General features: G+C 47.2%; 1 protein-coding gene across 1 annotated transcript in view; it reads right to left on the bottom strand.

Annotated features, from left to right (window-relative positions):
- Shb (SH2 domain containing adaptor protein B) overlaps positions 1-9,335 on the bottom strand; it is a 114,418-nt gene extending 105,083 nt beyond the window's left edge. The window contains exon 1 of the mRNA XM_027403172.2: positions 8,083-9,335. Coding sequence (XP_027258973.1) covers positions 8,083-8,787 — 705 coding nt within the window. The 5' untranslated portion in view covers positions 8,788-9,335. The remainder of the gene's footprint in view (positions 1-8,082) is intronic.
- Positions 9,336-16,487: the final 7,152 nt, after the last annotated feature.

Below are 16,487 nucleotides of genomic sequence, written 5' to 3'. Positions count from 1 at the left end.
GAAGTTGAGAAATCAGACCACTGCAACCTGTTCCTATCAAAGTACCCTTAACCAATGGGGTGCCATCAACCAGGCAGCAGCCCCAGCTTTCAGCTGTAAAGCTGTAAGTCTCAGGTTCAGTGTGTGTGTGTGTGTTTGTGTGTGTGTGTGTGTGTGTGTGTGTGTGTGTGTGTGTGTGTGTACATGTGTACATGGGTGTGACCAAAGCTAACATCTGCTTCTACAACACAAGTTAAACTCACCAGAGGAGGGCTTGGCTGCAAGACCAGAGGAAACCACACCTGCTTCAGATTTGCCTTTTAAAGCCAAGGTTATAGAACAGCAATGCTTTGGGATCAGGGAAAAGATGGGATCAAGCCTTGAGGTTAAGTCCTAATCAGTCTTGTTCCCCAGGGTGTCCAATTAGAGAAGATGGTCATCTGACCTCCTTTTAGGAAACTTAAGTTCTTTCTTGATACGGGCAGAGAGGTACCACCAGCTTTCATCTTAAAGCAGACATACACAGCTTAGCCAATCCTTCGGGGGAGGGAAGGTCTGGTGTTAGAATGAGAAGACATGACAGTTACAAGACACATGTTTTGTGCAGCTGTCCTCTGGGATGTGCCTATTCTGTGTGCAGAATTTCTCTATAAAATAACTCAAGTGCAGCATTAGCATTTCTTTTATGGAATTCAGCAGTGGAGAGATAGGGGAGAGAGAATCCAGCTGTGGCTAAAAGTAAGGAAAGGAGGTGAGAAGGGGGACACTCAGTGGAAGGAGGAGAGACAGGACAACCTGCAGTGAACAGCAGGCCCTACCCACAGCCATTTAAACTGGGAAAGAGTGGGCCAAATTAATGGAGTGCATTCGGGTAGTGGACTCAGAATGCACAGGTGTGCACCTTGTCTTGATACTTGGAAGTTGTGACACTAGGTTCATCACTACCTTCTTCTTTATCGGTAAGGTGAGCCAACAGCACCTACAGCAGATGAACAGCACTGAAAGCTTGGAGAATGGCTTGCCTACATCCCTGCCCCTTGCCACACGACACTTCTGCCTCTTTCTGACTCACGGCCTTTGCATCGTGACTTGCTTTGGTCAACAACATTCAGCAGAAGGGACACTGTCCCAGACGCTGAGATAGAAAACTATAACCCACGGGCCAGCTGCCTGGCTTTGAAAATAAAGTCTTATCAGAACACAAGTATTCCTACCAATATATTCTCTAAGGCAGCTGCTTTTAACTACAATGGCAGAGCCAACCAGATGCAATGGAGACCATCTATCTAGCTCTCAAACCTGAAAACATTTGCTACCTGGCTCTGGCCCTTAAAAAAAAAGAATAAATAAAGGTTGGCTGACATCCAATTTAAAACCTGGGAGGGTGGAGCAATAGTTGTTATAGTATCTGTACCCAGTACCTAGAATGACTGAGGACTTTGTGACCATGGAAGTGGTTAGAATGAAGCCTTCTGGGGAATTAACACTGAAACCAGCTTTGATAGCCATCATTTCTCTCCATCTACTTTCAAGGGTTGGGACATGAATGGGGAACCTGTCCTCAGACAAACTAGAGTAATAAACTTTGATCCTAATCTTTTCCAAAAAGGACTTTTTAAGGACTGGAGAAGATGGCTGTCAATCAAATAGGAACAGCTGACGTTGACCATGGCTTCCACTGATCCTGACTAGTGATTTTATGTGAAAAGAACAAATGATAGGTCAACTGCCCTGCACCAAGGCCCACGAGACCAGTTCTGCCAACTGTGAGGCCCCCTTGCACCTGCCTATCAGGCCCACCACCCTCTTCATGGCAGCCTTCTTCCTCACTTCCCTGCTCAGGAATTCCCATTCATTCCTCAAGAGTCAGCACAGCTAGCCCTTTCCGGCTCTGCTGGCCAGCAGCTCTCCTTCACCTGCCAGGATTCAGGACTGTCCAGCCCTTTGTACATACTTCAGCCTTTCCTTAGGTTCTGATACTATCTCAGGCTTGAGAACCTAGTGTGCTTATTCATTTTTTGATACCCAGGGGACCTTGTCTCCAGAATTTTGCTTTGATACCACAAACCAAGGATTCTCCTATATAAAACAACGTAGACCAGGAGCAGTGGTGCACGCCTTTAGTCCCAGCACTCTGGAGACAAAGGCAGGAGGAGCTCTGTGAGTTCAAGGCCAGCTTGATCTACTATACTGTCTCAAAAAAATAAAATGAGGAAAAGGGCACAGTGATATTTGCCTTTCATGTATATTAAGACCAGTCTAGCTGACTTATAAGACCTAATACAAAGTAATACTACATACATAGTAACACGACACTACAAGTCCATGTATGGTCAGTAATTTTGTTTCAATTTGGGGTCAGAGGGATTTCAAGGTACTGGGGATTGAATCGGATGCCTGGTGGTTGTGAAAAACCTTCCTCTGGAGATTGAAACATTCTATCCTTTGGGAAGCTCCTTGAGCAAAAGAGTAAACAATTCAAAATAGCTTCCTGAAGTCCCTGAAACTGACCAGATTCACTAGGCCCCTCCCTGCCAGAGTAAACAAGAAAAGCCAAGCGTCCTCCTCAGAAGGAAGGAAGCTGAGTGGCAAAGACTCTCAGAGGAGAAAAGCGGCAAAGGCTTATGTGCTGTGTCACACATCAGTACATGCTAGACAGATACTCTACCACTAAGCAACACCTTCTCTTAGCTGTACTTTTTTCTCCCACTTTTTACTTTCTATGTTTTGCCTGCATGCTAATTGTGCATCAAGTATGTGCCTGGTGCCCACTGAGACCAAAAGAGGGCACTGGACCCCCTAGAACTGGAGCTTATATTTGAATACCTTGTGGGAACTGAGGATTGAATCCAGGTCCTCTGGAGAGCAAGCAGTGAGTACTCGAAGCCACTGAGCCATCTCTCCACACCCAGTCTTTTTACTTTGAGACAAAATCAAAGTTGCCCAGGCTGGCCTTGAACACACTCTGTAGCTGCCCAGACAGATTTTGAATTTATAATCCTTCTATCTGGACTTCCAGAGTAGCTGGGAATACAGGCCTGACTTTCCCTCTCCCTATTCGAGTGTCAGGTAGTTATGGTTAAGGCCATAGGCAGTTGCACAGCCCAGACACACAGCACAGCCTGCTGTATACCCTGATGTACCTACCTCCTTAGCCACACTTGGTTCCCTCTGAATTCCCCCTGCATAGCAAAGAGCTCAGAAACTAACTGTTAGGTGTTTTTCTTTTCTTTTAAGCTAAAAACTATTATTATTTATTCTGTAGCTAAGAAAAATGTGTCAGCTCAACTCTATGGATGTTGACAATACACCAAGTGTTGGTACACATTAGCATGTATTTAAAATCTGGCAAAACTTATGTCATGATATATCTTGACTTTCCCAGGTATACTGGAAATACCATTTAATTATGACAAAAGAAACATCACCAGCAGAAATGTTTGGCTGCACCCAAGGACACCCACAGAGTAACTATCCCCCTCTCCCCCCAACAGGGTTTCTCCGTGTAGCCCTGGGTGTCCTTACTTGCTCTGTACATGAGGCTGGCCTTGAACCCACTGAGATGCTCCTGCCTCTGCCTGGAATTAAAGATGTGCACCACCACCAACTGGCTGCTGCTTCTTTTTTTTGGTCATCCCCCCCACCCCCAACAGCATGACTAAAGAAATACTAGCTCTGTGTACTTCAACCTACTACAACTTTCTTTTCTCTCCCAGCTCAGACCCTTACCACCTCTCACCTGAAATATATTACAACTAACCCCTAATTCTGGGCCATCTCCTCCAGAAGGGCCTAAGGTTCTAAGCCAGTGTTTCTCAACCTGTGGGTTGATCAGATATTTACAATAGAATTAGTAGTACAATTATAGTTAAGAAGTTGCAACAGAATAATTTTATGGTTGGGGTCACCACAACATGAGGACCTGTATTAGGAAGGTTCCAAACACTGCTCTAAGCATATCCCCCTCCCCAGAACAAAACCCACCTGGGAGACCCAAATTGAGGTCCCCACCGGATATCATCACCCCAACTCTCGTTTCCCAAAAAGACACAATACATATTGGCTCTGGCTTCCAAGAACACATCCTACATGGTGTCTTACAGCTGTGAGCCTGTATGCACACACTCAGTCTGACACACAAGCCCCCTACAGCCTGCATTCACCCCATCCTTCATCAATCCCACTGCTGCCTCTAGGTTCACTTTAAATGCCTACTTCCCAGATAGACATCTTCCCAAGTTCTCAAGGCAAAAGTAAAGTACCGTGGGGGAAAATGATGAAAACTCACATCCACTTCCTGCAGAAGCTCAGACCAAACCTCTAACCTCAGTGAACCCCTAACCTCTGCCTCCTTCCCCACTCAATGTGCTCTCATACCCCATCTCTCAGGTGCTGGTTATCGATTAGGGGAGAATCTGGAACAGTGGAGTCTCTTTCCCAGTGAGTCTGTAAGGAAAATACATGTTTTGGTGATGGATTGGGATGTGGACTTACTCACCTGGGAGAACAGGGGGATGATGTAGTGTACCAGGGAGGAAGGGACAAGTGTTGAAGGGCAAGAATGGGACCCCAAATCTGCCATGGGGTGAGCAGCACAGCAAGATGGCTGACTGGATTACCAGCTCCACTGCATGACACAGGAACTCTCAACTCAGGTCTGGGATTAAAACTGGACACTGGCACAGGCCAATTCTCTACAGCAGGAGGCTAGGCTGTCTCAGGCTAAGTGGGATTTTCCTAAAGCCACTGGTGGAGACTAAAGGCAGGTTCAGGGACATTCAGGGCTGGATCACAGTAGGTATGGCTTTCCCAGTGCTGTGTGCTAGAAATAATGTGAAAACCAGACTGCCTTCTGACTGCCAGATGGGAGGTACTGGCCACATTCTGAGCTAGAGGTGTGCACCTGAAGCCTGGATCCAAAGTGGTCCTGGCCAGAAGACTGAGAGTTAGATGGAGAAGAGCCATCAGGGCATCAAGGTTCTCAAAGTGGAACCCAGGACCAGGAGGAGCAATCACTTGTCAAAAATCACTCTCAAGGCTCCCACTAGAACTGCTGAGTCACAGATTTCAGGGAATGAGCTGGGACAATAAGAGACAGGGCGGGGAGGAGTACTGTCTAAAAAACGCTGTCTTCTAGCCCCATGGCATGGCCACTGTACTCATGAACTCACAGCCACTATGGCTACCCACACAAGATCAAGCCGGTCAATAATCCTAGTATGGGTGGGCAACACACCTGGCTGAGGGGCTACTGGCAACTGATTGATGTTGAGGATGGGGGTGGCCTCTGGTAGTTTGCCCAGGCCCATACAGGCAGCACTAACTGGACTCAGAAGGTGATTTTTTTTTTTTAATGGGAGATTAAGATAGGAACAGCAATTGTCGGGGAGGGGGGGAATAAAGGGGAAGTTAGGAGTGGGTGTGATCAAGATACACTTACATATACATATGAAATTGTCAAAGAATCAATGAAACAAATGTATGGGTTTTTTTGTTTTTCAAAGAAATTGCAGAAGAGAAGATGAGGATTGATACAGCTCCCTGGACAGAACTGCTTCTTTAGCCTGGGTTCAATCTCCAGTACTACATAAAACTAGATGGTCCATGGGTCAGAAACTCAAGCTTGAGCAGCAGTGGTATGTGCCTTTAATCCCAGCACCTAGGAGGCAGAGACAGGAGGATCTCTGAGTTTGAGGCCAGCCTGGTCTACAGAGTGAGGTTCAGGACAGCCAGGGCTACACAGGGAGCCCGTCTCAAAAATCCCAAAAAAGGAAAAAAGAAACTCAAGCCCATCCTTGGCTGTCTAGTAAGCTTAAGGTCGAATTCTTTAAGCCTTGTCTCAGAAAATAAATAAAATTGCAGGACTAGGTTCCAGTAGTGTTTTAGCCAGCCTTCCAGGGACACTCAGTATCGATGTGCTAGCTGTCTTGCAACCACTCCCTTGCTGCCCCCTTTCCTCCTGATAGAAAGAACATCTGGTAACTTCCTCCCTTGTCTCCCAAGAGAGACAACTCTTAAAAGATCAAAGCTACACAGTAAGAGAGGAAAACCAGCCCAGAGAGTCTCTTAAAAACTGTATCCCATACCACCATACAACTCAGTTTACAAGTCCTGAGCAGGCAGGCCCAGCAGCCACACTAGGGTCCTATTCAACTCTAACCTCTCTGTCCCAGCCACAAAAGACTTTACCTGCAGTTCTGTAAAACATAAGACACTTCACCAGCCACACACGATCCCTACTGGCTCCAGCTTAACAATGGTCTTCCCTCAGAGGTGCCCTTCCAGAGCCCCCATTTAACACCAGGCCCCATCCCAGGGTGGCCTCTGTCACAGTACTCAATAACCGACACCACAGGTATTCCAGCACCTGGTAGAGGAGAGCTAAGACCCATGGGAAATACCTGGTGACATTGCAGCCAAGTCTTAGACACAACTGACATTACAGCTACAAAGTACGATTACCAAGCATTTCAAAATGTTAACTCTAATTTGGAAAAAAGATGTTTACTACAGTTTTGAAAGCCACAAAAAAGTAAAACAAATAAATAAATAAATAAAAGACTTCAGTGAGCAGGCTGAACCACTAGCGGTAGGACAAAGAAAGTCTGCCCCTGGGGGGTGGTCTTGGGCAACAATGGGGCCAAGGGAGTCCAGTGCGCTGCAAATCTCTCTGGGAAGCGTTCTCCTAACTTTCATATGCAAAAGCTCCAAGTCCTCCCAGTGAGCACACTAAACCAAGTTTGACCACATATGAAGCTGCAGGAAGGAGCCTCTGTTTTGATTTTTGTTTTTTTTCCCCCTAAAATATCAACAAGCCTCAACAGCACGAAGCTCTCTCATCAAGGACATCTCTCTTGCCCCCTTGGTGGGTGTGCAGTCACCAGGGTTTCCAGCTAGCTGTCATGCAAGTGTGGCATCTCGGATGCCTGGGAAGCCCAGAGTACAAGCTTCCAAGACATGCCCACACCGTTCCAGAGAGCACTAGGCTCCTTCAGACTGCACGCATCCATCCTGGACAGACAAAGCAGGAGAGGATGACCCCAGGGAGAAAACCAAGCAGGAAAATTAAAGGAGGCCATCCCCTTACTCATCTCTCCCATAAAATAAAAAGAAGCCTTGCCAAGCACCAGCTGACAGATAGAAAATGTCTCCGTTTGGATATCCAGTCTCTATCAGTCCGGGCAAAAGTTTGAGCTTGCAAGAAGAATGTGGGGGAGAACCCACAGCAGCGGCCTGACAGCCAGGCAACCCTGCCCTAAGGATCGAGATCTCTCACTGGGCCTCGGATTTAATCAAAACACTGCCTCCACTAGAAGTAGACAGAACAAGTATTTCATGGGGGAAGGGAGGGCAACTCCGGAGTGCGAAGAGAGAGAGTAGAGGGGGCCTGGCTGTAATTAACTCTCTTGCTACAAAGAAGGGGACGACTAGATGGCTTGATTGGCAGGGGGTTGCTACAAAGGCCTCTCATCCCCATAGGGATGGATTCAGGAAAGAGGATGGGGTGGGCAGAGGTGGGTCTCCTTTTAGCAGACCGCCTCCGGAGCTGGGGAGAGGAGGTAGGAAGTGCCAGATCGGTGAGTTCTCTGGGAGGACGGACATTTAGACCGGAAAAGCCTGCGTGGGGGTTCCCAATACCGCTCCAGTACAACAGGCCGCTTGATTTCGGAAACCTGGCACGCAGAGTGCGAGGTTTAGAGGCATTTGCATGTACACATTCAGGGACAGCTAGTTAAGGAAAAACTATGACCCGGAGAGTCCCTTTCCCGGTCTGGACCTCAGTTCCCATCTACAACTGGAAGGGGGACCACCACACAATCCCAGGGTAAACAAGAGCAAATGCTTTTAGGCCCGGCGAAGATGACTTCAGTGGGGGAGCCGGAAGGGCTGGCTGAGTCTGTCTTCTGGGTAAAGCTAGGCGGGGTGCTCTCGCTTAGGCTGTGGGTTCGGTAAGGAGGCGTTTGGGGAGCAGAAGCCAAAGACAGAGTCCAGAAGGCGCGCCGCAGCCTAGACTCCAGAGTGCCAGAGCAAAGTTGACTGGCAGCGCCGGTTAACGTGGCTGTGCCTCAGTTTCCCATGCGCACCAGTAGCTTTGGGTCTTACCTTGTCTTTCTGGGCAGCTCCGGTCTCCTCGGCGGCGCACTTGTTGAGCAGCTTTTTGCCCCCGCAGGTCGTAGGGCTCCAGGTGCGGCCGCCCGAACACACGCTTCCCGGGGGATCCCCCGCAGCACCCGCACTCTCCACTTTGATGAGCCGGTGCTTAGGGGAGATGTAGCGCACCTCGGCTGGCGTGGCGGGCCGCCGCTCGCTGCTGCTGCGGTAGAGGTGCGGGGAGCCGGAGGATGAGGACGAGGACGCGGCGGCCCCCGCCCCCGACGACGCGCAGCAGCAACCCGCAGCGCCAGCCGCCGCCGAGAAAGCGCGCTGGCTCCCGCCGGGCTCCCCGCCACCGCCGCCGCCGCCGCCGCAATAGTCCAGGCGGCACATGGCACGCAGTTTGCGAAGCGACGAGCCCGGCCCGTTGTACGGGTCCTCGAAGTCGCGCTCCTTCTGCGCGCGGTAGGCGCGGATGAGGTCACTCGTGCTGCCGCTGTCGTCGGGCAGCGAGCCCGACGAGGCCGAGAAGCAGGCGGCGGCCGACCCACAGGACGCCGAGGAAGCCGAGCAGGCCTGCGGCACGGCCTGCGGGGGCTGCTCGCGCCGCTCGCCCCGGCGCCGCTGCTCGCGGTAGTCGGGCCTCGGCGGCTGCGGCGGACTCTTGGTCTTGCTGTTGCCCAAGCTGAAGTACTTGTTCAGCCACTTGGCCATGGCGAGAGGCCGCCTAGGGCCGCGGCGCGCGAGCCCCGTCCGCCGCCGAGGCCATTCGGGGGGCAGCGCTGCCGCCCAGTCCCGCAACGCCCCGGCCCCGGTGGGGGGCGTGCGGGGTACCGGTCGCCAAGTTCAAGTTCTCGCAGCCGCCGCCTCCTGCTGGCCGCCACCAGGCTCCTGCTGCTGCCGCACAGCCCTCCGCCCGCGCTGCGCGCCGCCCGAGCTTCGGATCTCGCGCCCGTTACGGGCGCGTCTCATAGGGGCCCCCGGCCTCAAAGAGCGGAAGGCCGGGCGCCCCCCGCCGCTCACACCCGCACCGAGCGCGCCCCTCGGCGGAGCGCGCCCCTGCCCCGTGCGAGCCGCGGTCGGCTGCGGGCTTCTCCAGTACGCCGAGGCAAGCCCGGCCCCGCCGCGGGTCGGAGAGCAAGCGAACGACGGAGGGAGGCGGCCCGTGCCCGGCGGAGCCCGCGCGCCCCTGCCCCCCGGCGGCGCCTGCCGCTACCGCTGCCGCTGCCTCTGCCGCCGCCTCCCGAGCCGCCGCGTGTGTGACACTCGGCCGCCAGAGCCCGCCCTGCGCCGCGGCCCTGCCCTGTAGGCCCCGCCCCTTCCACCAAGTCCCCGCCCCCCGCGTGCGACCGGGAACCTCCCCCCTGCAACACGAGCCACCTCCCGCGGCCGCCTGGGCGCCAGCCCCGGGGTCGTGCAGAAGGGCTTTCTCGTCCTGCTGCGGGGCCAGCTCTGCCTCCCTCCGACTGACACTGCGACGCTCGGAGTCCAAAACTGTGTGCTCAGTTCCCGGGGGCCCGTGCGTCGTGCACCCCTGGAATAGATGACCACCGTCCGGGTAGTTGGATGGGTAGACTTAACACACGACCTCTCTAGTTGATCAAGAGGATGGTGCGGAGGAGATGCCCTCAACGAGAGAGTACGGGTCCCTTTTCTCTTTAAAGGGACAGAGACTCCGGTTCAGGTTTTCCGGTGCCAGGTCTTGGAAAGATTCTTTATGCTAATGATTGTATTAGCAATCCAGATGACGGATGCGGACGCGATAGGCGGCTGGGACCCGGCGGGGCACCAATCCCGGAGCAAGGCTAAGGGGAGGTCGAAATGTTTACTTACCTTTTCACCTTGGAGGAAGTGGGGCTTTAACCCTATTCACTGCCAACCTAGTGGAACCAGCTATGTAAACATTTAATGCTTAAGGTAGTAGGAACTGGTGAGGCTCTATTTAATCCAGGGACGATTTTACAGATGGAGAAACTGAGGCCCGACGTAGATCACACGAGTAGATTTGAGTATCAGCCCTAGGATCTGGTAGCTCCGTTATGATGTGACTTAAAACAATGTGGTTATTACCCAACTGTGAGGAACCGAGACCAAAGTGGGGTAGCTTTTCTTAGAGTCTACGCTCTTGGTCCTTGTCAAGACCAAGAATCTTGCCTGGAAATAAGGCACCTGCCTTCTAGACCTTAATTCTATTTGGAATATGGCTAGGCACCCCTCCTCCCACCACCACCCAATATAGCTTAAGGCTAAGATGTGAGTACCTGGGGAGCTGAGATATTTCATATGAATGCTGATTTGCCAGAGTAGAAAGTGTATCCATTCTCCATCTTCATCTGTATATTATGAGTTTGGCACACTGTTTGGCCTGTGTCCTGTAGGAGTAGTAACCTATTAAAGCAGGCAGCAGATCCAACAATGTGCTGGAGCTAGAAGTCAGGCTCTCATCCTGAAACTTTAGAACCCGATGGGCCACAGTGTCATCTCTTCCAAGCTCTCCCTGTGACCTACACAGACTCAGGCCTGAGACCCCCCTCCCCTCTCTATTTGCCTTTCTCATTCCCTATGGCTACTTGAATTTTCCAAACCCAACTATGTTACCTACACCCCAACAATCTCAGATAAAATGACCACTTCTTTCCTGCGGGGCTATCCCTAGGAAATAGGCCTAAAGTGTGCACACACCACAAGGTTGCATGTGTGGTGTCTGCAGCACAGGGAGAGGTCCCAGAAGTTGATGCTAAGATGTTTATTTTGGGTATCCCTAGACTTGAATGTCTCAAATTACCCTTTAAATCCTCACTCTGCAACATAAGCACTTAATCATCCTGCATGGAGAGAGGCCCCAATTAAAAAAAAAAAAAAAAAAAAAAAAACCTGAAAGGCCAGGACATCCTCATTTTAAGCCCCGCCTCCATTGCTCTCTCCCTTCAGCTTCTAGCTCATCAGGAAGGAAAAGAGGCCAGATCCTGGCAGTAGGCCAGGCCACCTGGGCCAAGAAAGTCCTCCCCAGGATCTGGACGCCTGTTGCCTGTTTGCTGTTCCCTGCATGTGGTGGGCTGCACGTGGAAACATTATCTTTGCTTTTCTGAAGGTTTAGGAGGAGAAGTTGTATTTCACAACTTATTTTTTACATTCTGCTTTTAGCTAGCCATGGAGTCAGAGATGCTTTCCCCTGTAATGCCTCTTATGGGCTATAATTTGCAAACCAGAATTATTGTAATGCTATAGTATTATCCAAGATCTTCCAGAGTCTCTGTGTAACTGCCCAGCCCCTAAACACTGTATATAATTAACCCCAGTCACTACCCCTGCAATCTGATGTTATTCCTGGTTTACAGATGGGGTGGCTAGCCTAAAGTGGTATTTACTTGATACAAGCAAAAAGTCTATGGGTGTTTTCCTTGGGAATGTATATAGACACACCTTCAGAGACAAAGTCAGAAATAATAATTCTCAAACAAGAAAATATTAACAAAGACAGTAGACATGCATCATGGCCAGATGCTAGTAGGAAGATCACCAGATCACCAAGGAAATGAACACATTCTCTTTTCAGTTACAGCAACATGGTTTTCAGAAACCAATGACACAGAGAAACTGAGTCAATTGATGACCACTCTCTTGACACCACAAACCCAACCCTATATAATGTTGTAAACAAAGTACATGCATCTCTCTTGGCTCTTTTTTTTTTCCCTCCAGGTACCAGAGATTAAACACAAAACTTTACACTTGCTAGGTGAGGGCTCTACTACCAAGCTATACTCCTAACCCTTGGTTTGGCATGTGTGCTGTTTATGTCCCTCCTCCCTACCCTGCCTCAATTTTCTTATGGGGGGGGAATTAGATAGCTATGTTTCTGTTTCTTGTAGGCAGAAGTTTCTGTTCCTGAAGCCCCTCCCAAGTAACCACACAGAGGTTTAATAGTAATTATAAACGCTCAGTCAATAGCTCAGGCTTGTTACTAGCTAACTATTACACTTAAATTAGCCCATATTTCTTGTCTATGCTTTGCCATGTGACTTGGTACCTTGTCTCAGTACTGCATGCCCATTTTGCTTCTCTCTGTGTCTGCTCACCACTCCTCCGACTCTGTCCTTCTTCTTCTCAGCATGCTCAGTTTGGCTCACCCAACTAACCATATTCCATTCAGGTATTGGCCAGTCAGTCTCTTATTAAACCAATCACAGGACATATTTTCACACAGTATAAAGGAATATTCCACAACATTTCCCCTTTCTGTCTAAATAAAAAGGGAAGATTTTAACTTTAACATAGTAAAATTGTATACAACAAAACAGTTCAAGTAAGAATTATAGTAACAGCCAGGCGGTGGTGGCACATAGGTTTAATAATCCCAGCACTCAGGAGGCAGAGGCAGGAGGATCTCTGTGAGTTTGAGACCAACCTGTAGACCAACCTGGTCTACAGAGTGAGTACCAGGATAGGCTCCAAAGTTACGGAGAAGCCCTGCCTCAAAAAACCAAACAAAAAAGTACAGTAACAATATCCAGTCCATTTGTATTTGGCAAAATCAGAGAAAATATTATTTAATCTAATCTTTGTGAGTCTAAAATTATATATATAATTTACCTTTTATTATAACTAAGGAAAAATATGAAGTCTAATTATCTAGTCTTTAACTTCATCAAAGACCTCAGAAGGGTGTAATATTACCTAACAACAGTCACCCAAAGTTCTTATTTATTTATTTATTTATTTATTTATTTATTTATTTATTTATTGGTTTTTTAAGACAGGCTTTCTCTGTGTAGCTTTATAGACCAGGCTGGCCTAGAACTCACAAAGATCAGCTTGTCTCTGCTTCCTGAGTGCTGGGATTAAAGGCATGTGCAACCACTGCCCATCTCCAAAGTTCTTTTGTAACATTGGGGCATCCAATTTTGGCTAACAGGCCTAGTATATCTGACAGATTTTTCTGAGAAGCAAGGAATTTTGAAGGACTGTCTTACCCGGTCATGGCAAAGTTTGGCAGTTGCTTTCTTTTGTGTCCTGCTGGTCCATTTTGGACAGTATACTGTCAGCAATTGAGACAAGGGCAGTTTCTTTGCCCGTATGACTAGCTTTTAGATAAGGAAAGTAAATTCTATACAGAGGTTCATCAATGCCCATCATCTTATTTTGAAGTAAATTGGTGCTATTGGGAGCAGATGTGTCTCACTGTCATGAAAAGCCTTAAGTTATTAAACATCTTAAATACCATATTCTGTAGGTCTCTGAGGTGTTTGGAAAACATCTGTCTATCTAACAATATCTGTGTGTAACCTTGAAAACATACCTAACATCACTATAAGTTTGACTATTACAGATGACTGTTAATCTGTATTTCTTTTTTTTAAGTTTTTTTATTTATTTATAATGTATACAACATTCTGCTTCCATGTATATCTGCACACCAAAAGAGGGCACCAGATCTCATAATGGATGGTTGTGAGCCACCATGTGGTTGCTGGGAATTGAACTCAGGACCTCAGGAAGAACATTCAGTGCTCTTAACCTCTGAGCCATCTCTCCAGCCCCTAATCTGTATCTCTTAATTATACATTACATTTTTAAATTAGTTGCATAAGCACAATACTCCAAACAAGAGGAGAAACATATATCTAGTAAAAATAACTTTAAATTTGTATCAATAAAACAAAATCCATACCAATGTAAAATATTTTAAGATTAATAGGTTTTTTTGGATTAAAGTAGATTCAGTAATTACTCTTTTATCTCATCATTTCTTTCTCATATCCCCCTTTCTTCCTTTAGAAAGATATCTTTGAATTTAACTCCTTTGTTCAGCTTTTTTTTTTTCTGACCATTACCAATAGCAACTTGTAACCAACCCTCCTAAACAATGATAAATATCCATAACCCACCTTTTGGGAATGTGGGTGTTATTTTCTCTAGACTGCTTCCTATTGTTAGTGAGTACTGGCATCTTTGGGGGAACCTTGAGAAAATCAGGATAGTTGTTAAGTCTTGACTGGAGTATTCTGTGAAGCTGGACCATTTCATCCAGCAGCCTTGAAGGTGTTCTGGATGCAGAATTCTGAGGAGATTGTAACAAAGGCATTGAGATGCTGGATCACCTAGGCCATCTGGTTTCATTGGTGTCTCATCTCCTTGTTCTGAAAATACATAAACTTTTCAAGGTAAAATACATGTCAGTATTAATACAAGTATAGACTGCACATTGTACACAAGTCAGCCAAAGATGATTTTTTTGTTTTATGTTTGAGAAGGTAAAATGCATATTATGTGTTTTGTACTTTTTCTAGGTTTATTTCTTTATGTCTGTAGTCACGATTTCAGGGGGTCTTCCTTGATCAAACCTTATCATCTTTTTTCTCAATAATTTATTTAATTTTATTTTATGTGTGAAGATGTCAGGTTCCCTGGAATTGGAGATACAGATAGTTATGAGTTGCCTTGTGGGTGCTGGGAATTGAACCCAGGTCCTCTGGAAGAGCAGCCAGTGCTCTTAACTGCTGAGCTATCTCTCTAGCCCCAAACCTGATCGTCTTTAACCTTGAACAAATCCACAGCCTCTCATTTCCTGTGGAAATAAAAGCATAATCTGGTCCCCCAAAGTAACATATTTTGACTTCCATTTTGAAGGCAAGACATATTAAAATTATAGAGGTTGGTTTAATCTAGCAGTTTTCATAATCCAGTGTATCTTAGCAGTTATTGTTCCTTCATTGGCAATCAGAAAATCTCAAGACAACAAAATAACATACAGAATTCAGACTCTGTGTATTTCCCATCTTTATGTGGCTTTTTTCTTTTATATTACTTCACTCTCTTTTTAAGGACTTTATTATTTTAAAACCATATATATATATATATATATATATATATATATATATATATATTTTCGTTGTTTGGTTTGGTTTGGTTTGGTTTTCCGAGACAAAGTTTCTCTAACAGCCCTGGTTGTCCTGGAACTCACTCTGTAGACCAGGCTGGCCTGAGACTTACAGAGATCCGCCTGCCTCTGCCTCCCAAATTCTGGGATTAAAGGCATTTTTTAAATCTATGACTGTATATATGCTTTCTTTTCTCTCTCCCAAGTTTACATTTTTTTTAACACACTGTGACTCATTTAGAGCGATTTTTTTCCCATCTGAATCTGTCTTTACTGTGTATCTGTAATCTTTTTCCGACCACATGAGCCTTTAAACTGCTAAGTGTCATGATCAGGACCTCCACCTCTGTTTTTGTGGCTGGCTCCCTCCTGCAGGCAGCTGCTAGGAGATGGATGCTTTTTTATAGTGGGAGAGACTACAGGAACTCGCCACTCTGCATGTCTCAAGCCCACAGACAATGGCTAGGAGATGCATTTCAGCATCATGGCTGGCTTGAGAGATATGAGACTAGGAAGCTGTGCATGGCTCCATTTTTGTGTGTTTAGAATTTTTTTTTAAGCTTTGTTAGGTTTTATGTGGGAATTCTGGCCCTACATTGGAACACCATTTGTAGGCTGACTTTTTTCCCCACTTGCCAGTTCCCATATAATGCTGTGGAATATTCCTTTACACTGTGTGAATATATGTCCTGTGATTGGTTTAATAAGAAACTGACTGGCCAATACCTGAATGGAATAAGGTTAGGTGGGTGAGCCAAACTGAGCATGCTGAGAAGAAGAAGGACAGAGTCGGAGGAGTGGTGAGCCGACACAAAATGGGCATGCAGTACTGAGAAAAGGTACCAAGTCACATGGCAAAGTATAGATAAGAAATATGTGTTAATTTAAATGTAACAGTTAGCCAGTAACAAGTCTGAGCATTGATAATTACTATTAAGCCTCTGTGAGATTATTTGGGAGCTGCTGCTGGGACACAGAGAAACTCCACTTATAGTTTCTGTCTGCCCTGTCTCATTTTATTCCATTAGACCAAGGACAAAAGGGCAAACACATGGCAGCTGCTTTTTCTGTACTTCCTGCTCATACCAGAACAAAGAAAATGCCATTTGTTAAGGGCCCCAAATGACATGACGTCACCAATTCAGGGGACTCATCTGCTTCTTTTGTAAAACACCATTCAGTCCACTGAATGTGGACCCTCCAATCTTTGTTGTTTGTGGCAGGGTCTTTTATATCCCAAGCTGGCCTCATACTCAAAAACAAATTATGTAGCCGAGGCTATCCTCAAGTTCCCGATCCTCCTGCCTCCATCTCCCAAGTGCTAGGTTTCAGTTGTGTACTGTCATACCAGCCTTTCTGTCTTTCTTTTAAGGGGACAGGGTCTTGCTATGTAGCCCTGGATAACCTGAAACTCCCTGTGTGGCTCACACTGGCTTTGAACTTGAAGCAACCCCCCTGCTTTAGTCTTCCATGTACTGGGATTGCAGGTGTGCACCTCCATGCTCAGATAGTTTACCAAATATTTCCATCTATT

The sequence above is a fragment of the Cricetulus griseus genome, chromosome 2, assembly GCF_003668045.3.
Source record: "Cricetulus griseus strain 17A/GY chromosome 2, alternate assembly CriGri-PICRH-1.0, whole genome shotgun sequence".
NCBI classification, from domain to species: Eukaryota; Metazoa; Chordata; class Mammalia; order Rodentia; family Cricetidae; genus Cricetulus; species Cricetulus griseus.
The sequence above is the reverse complement of the archived record's forward strand: the minus strand, read 5'-3'. Positions and strand labels throughout refer to the sequence as shown.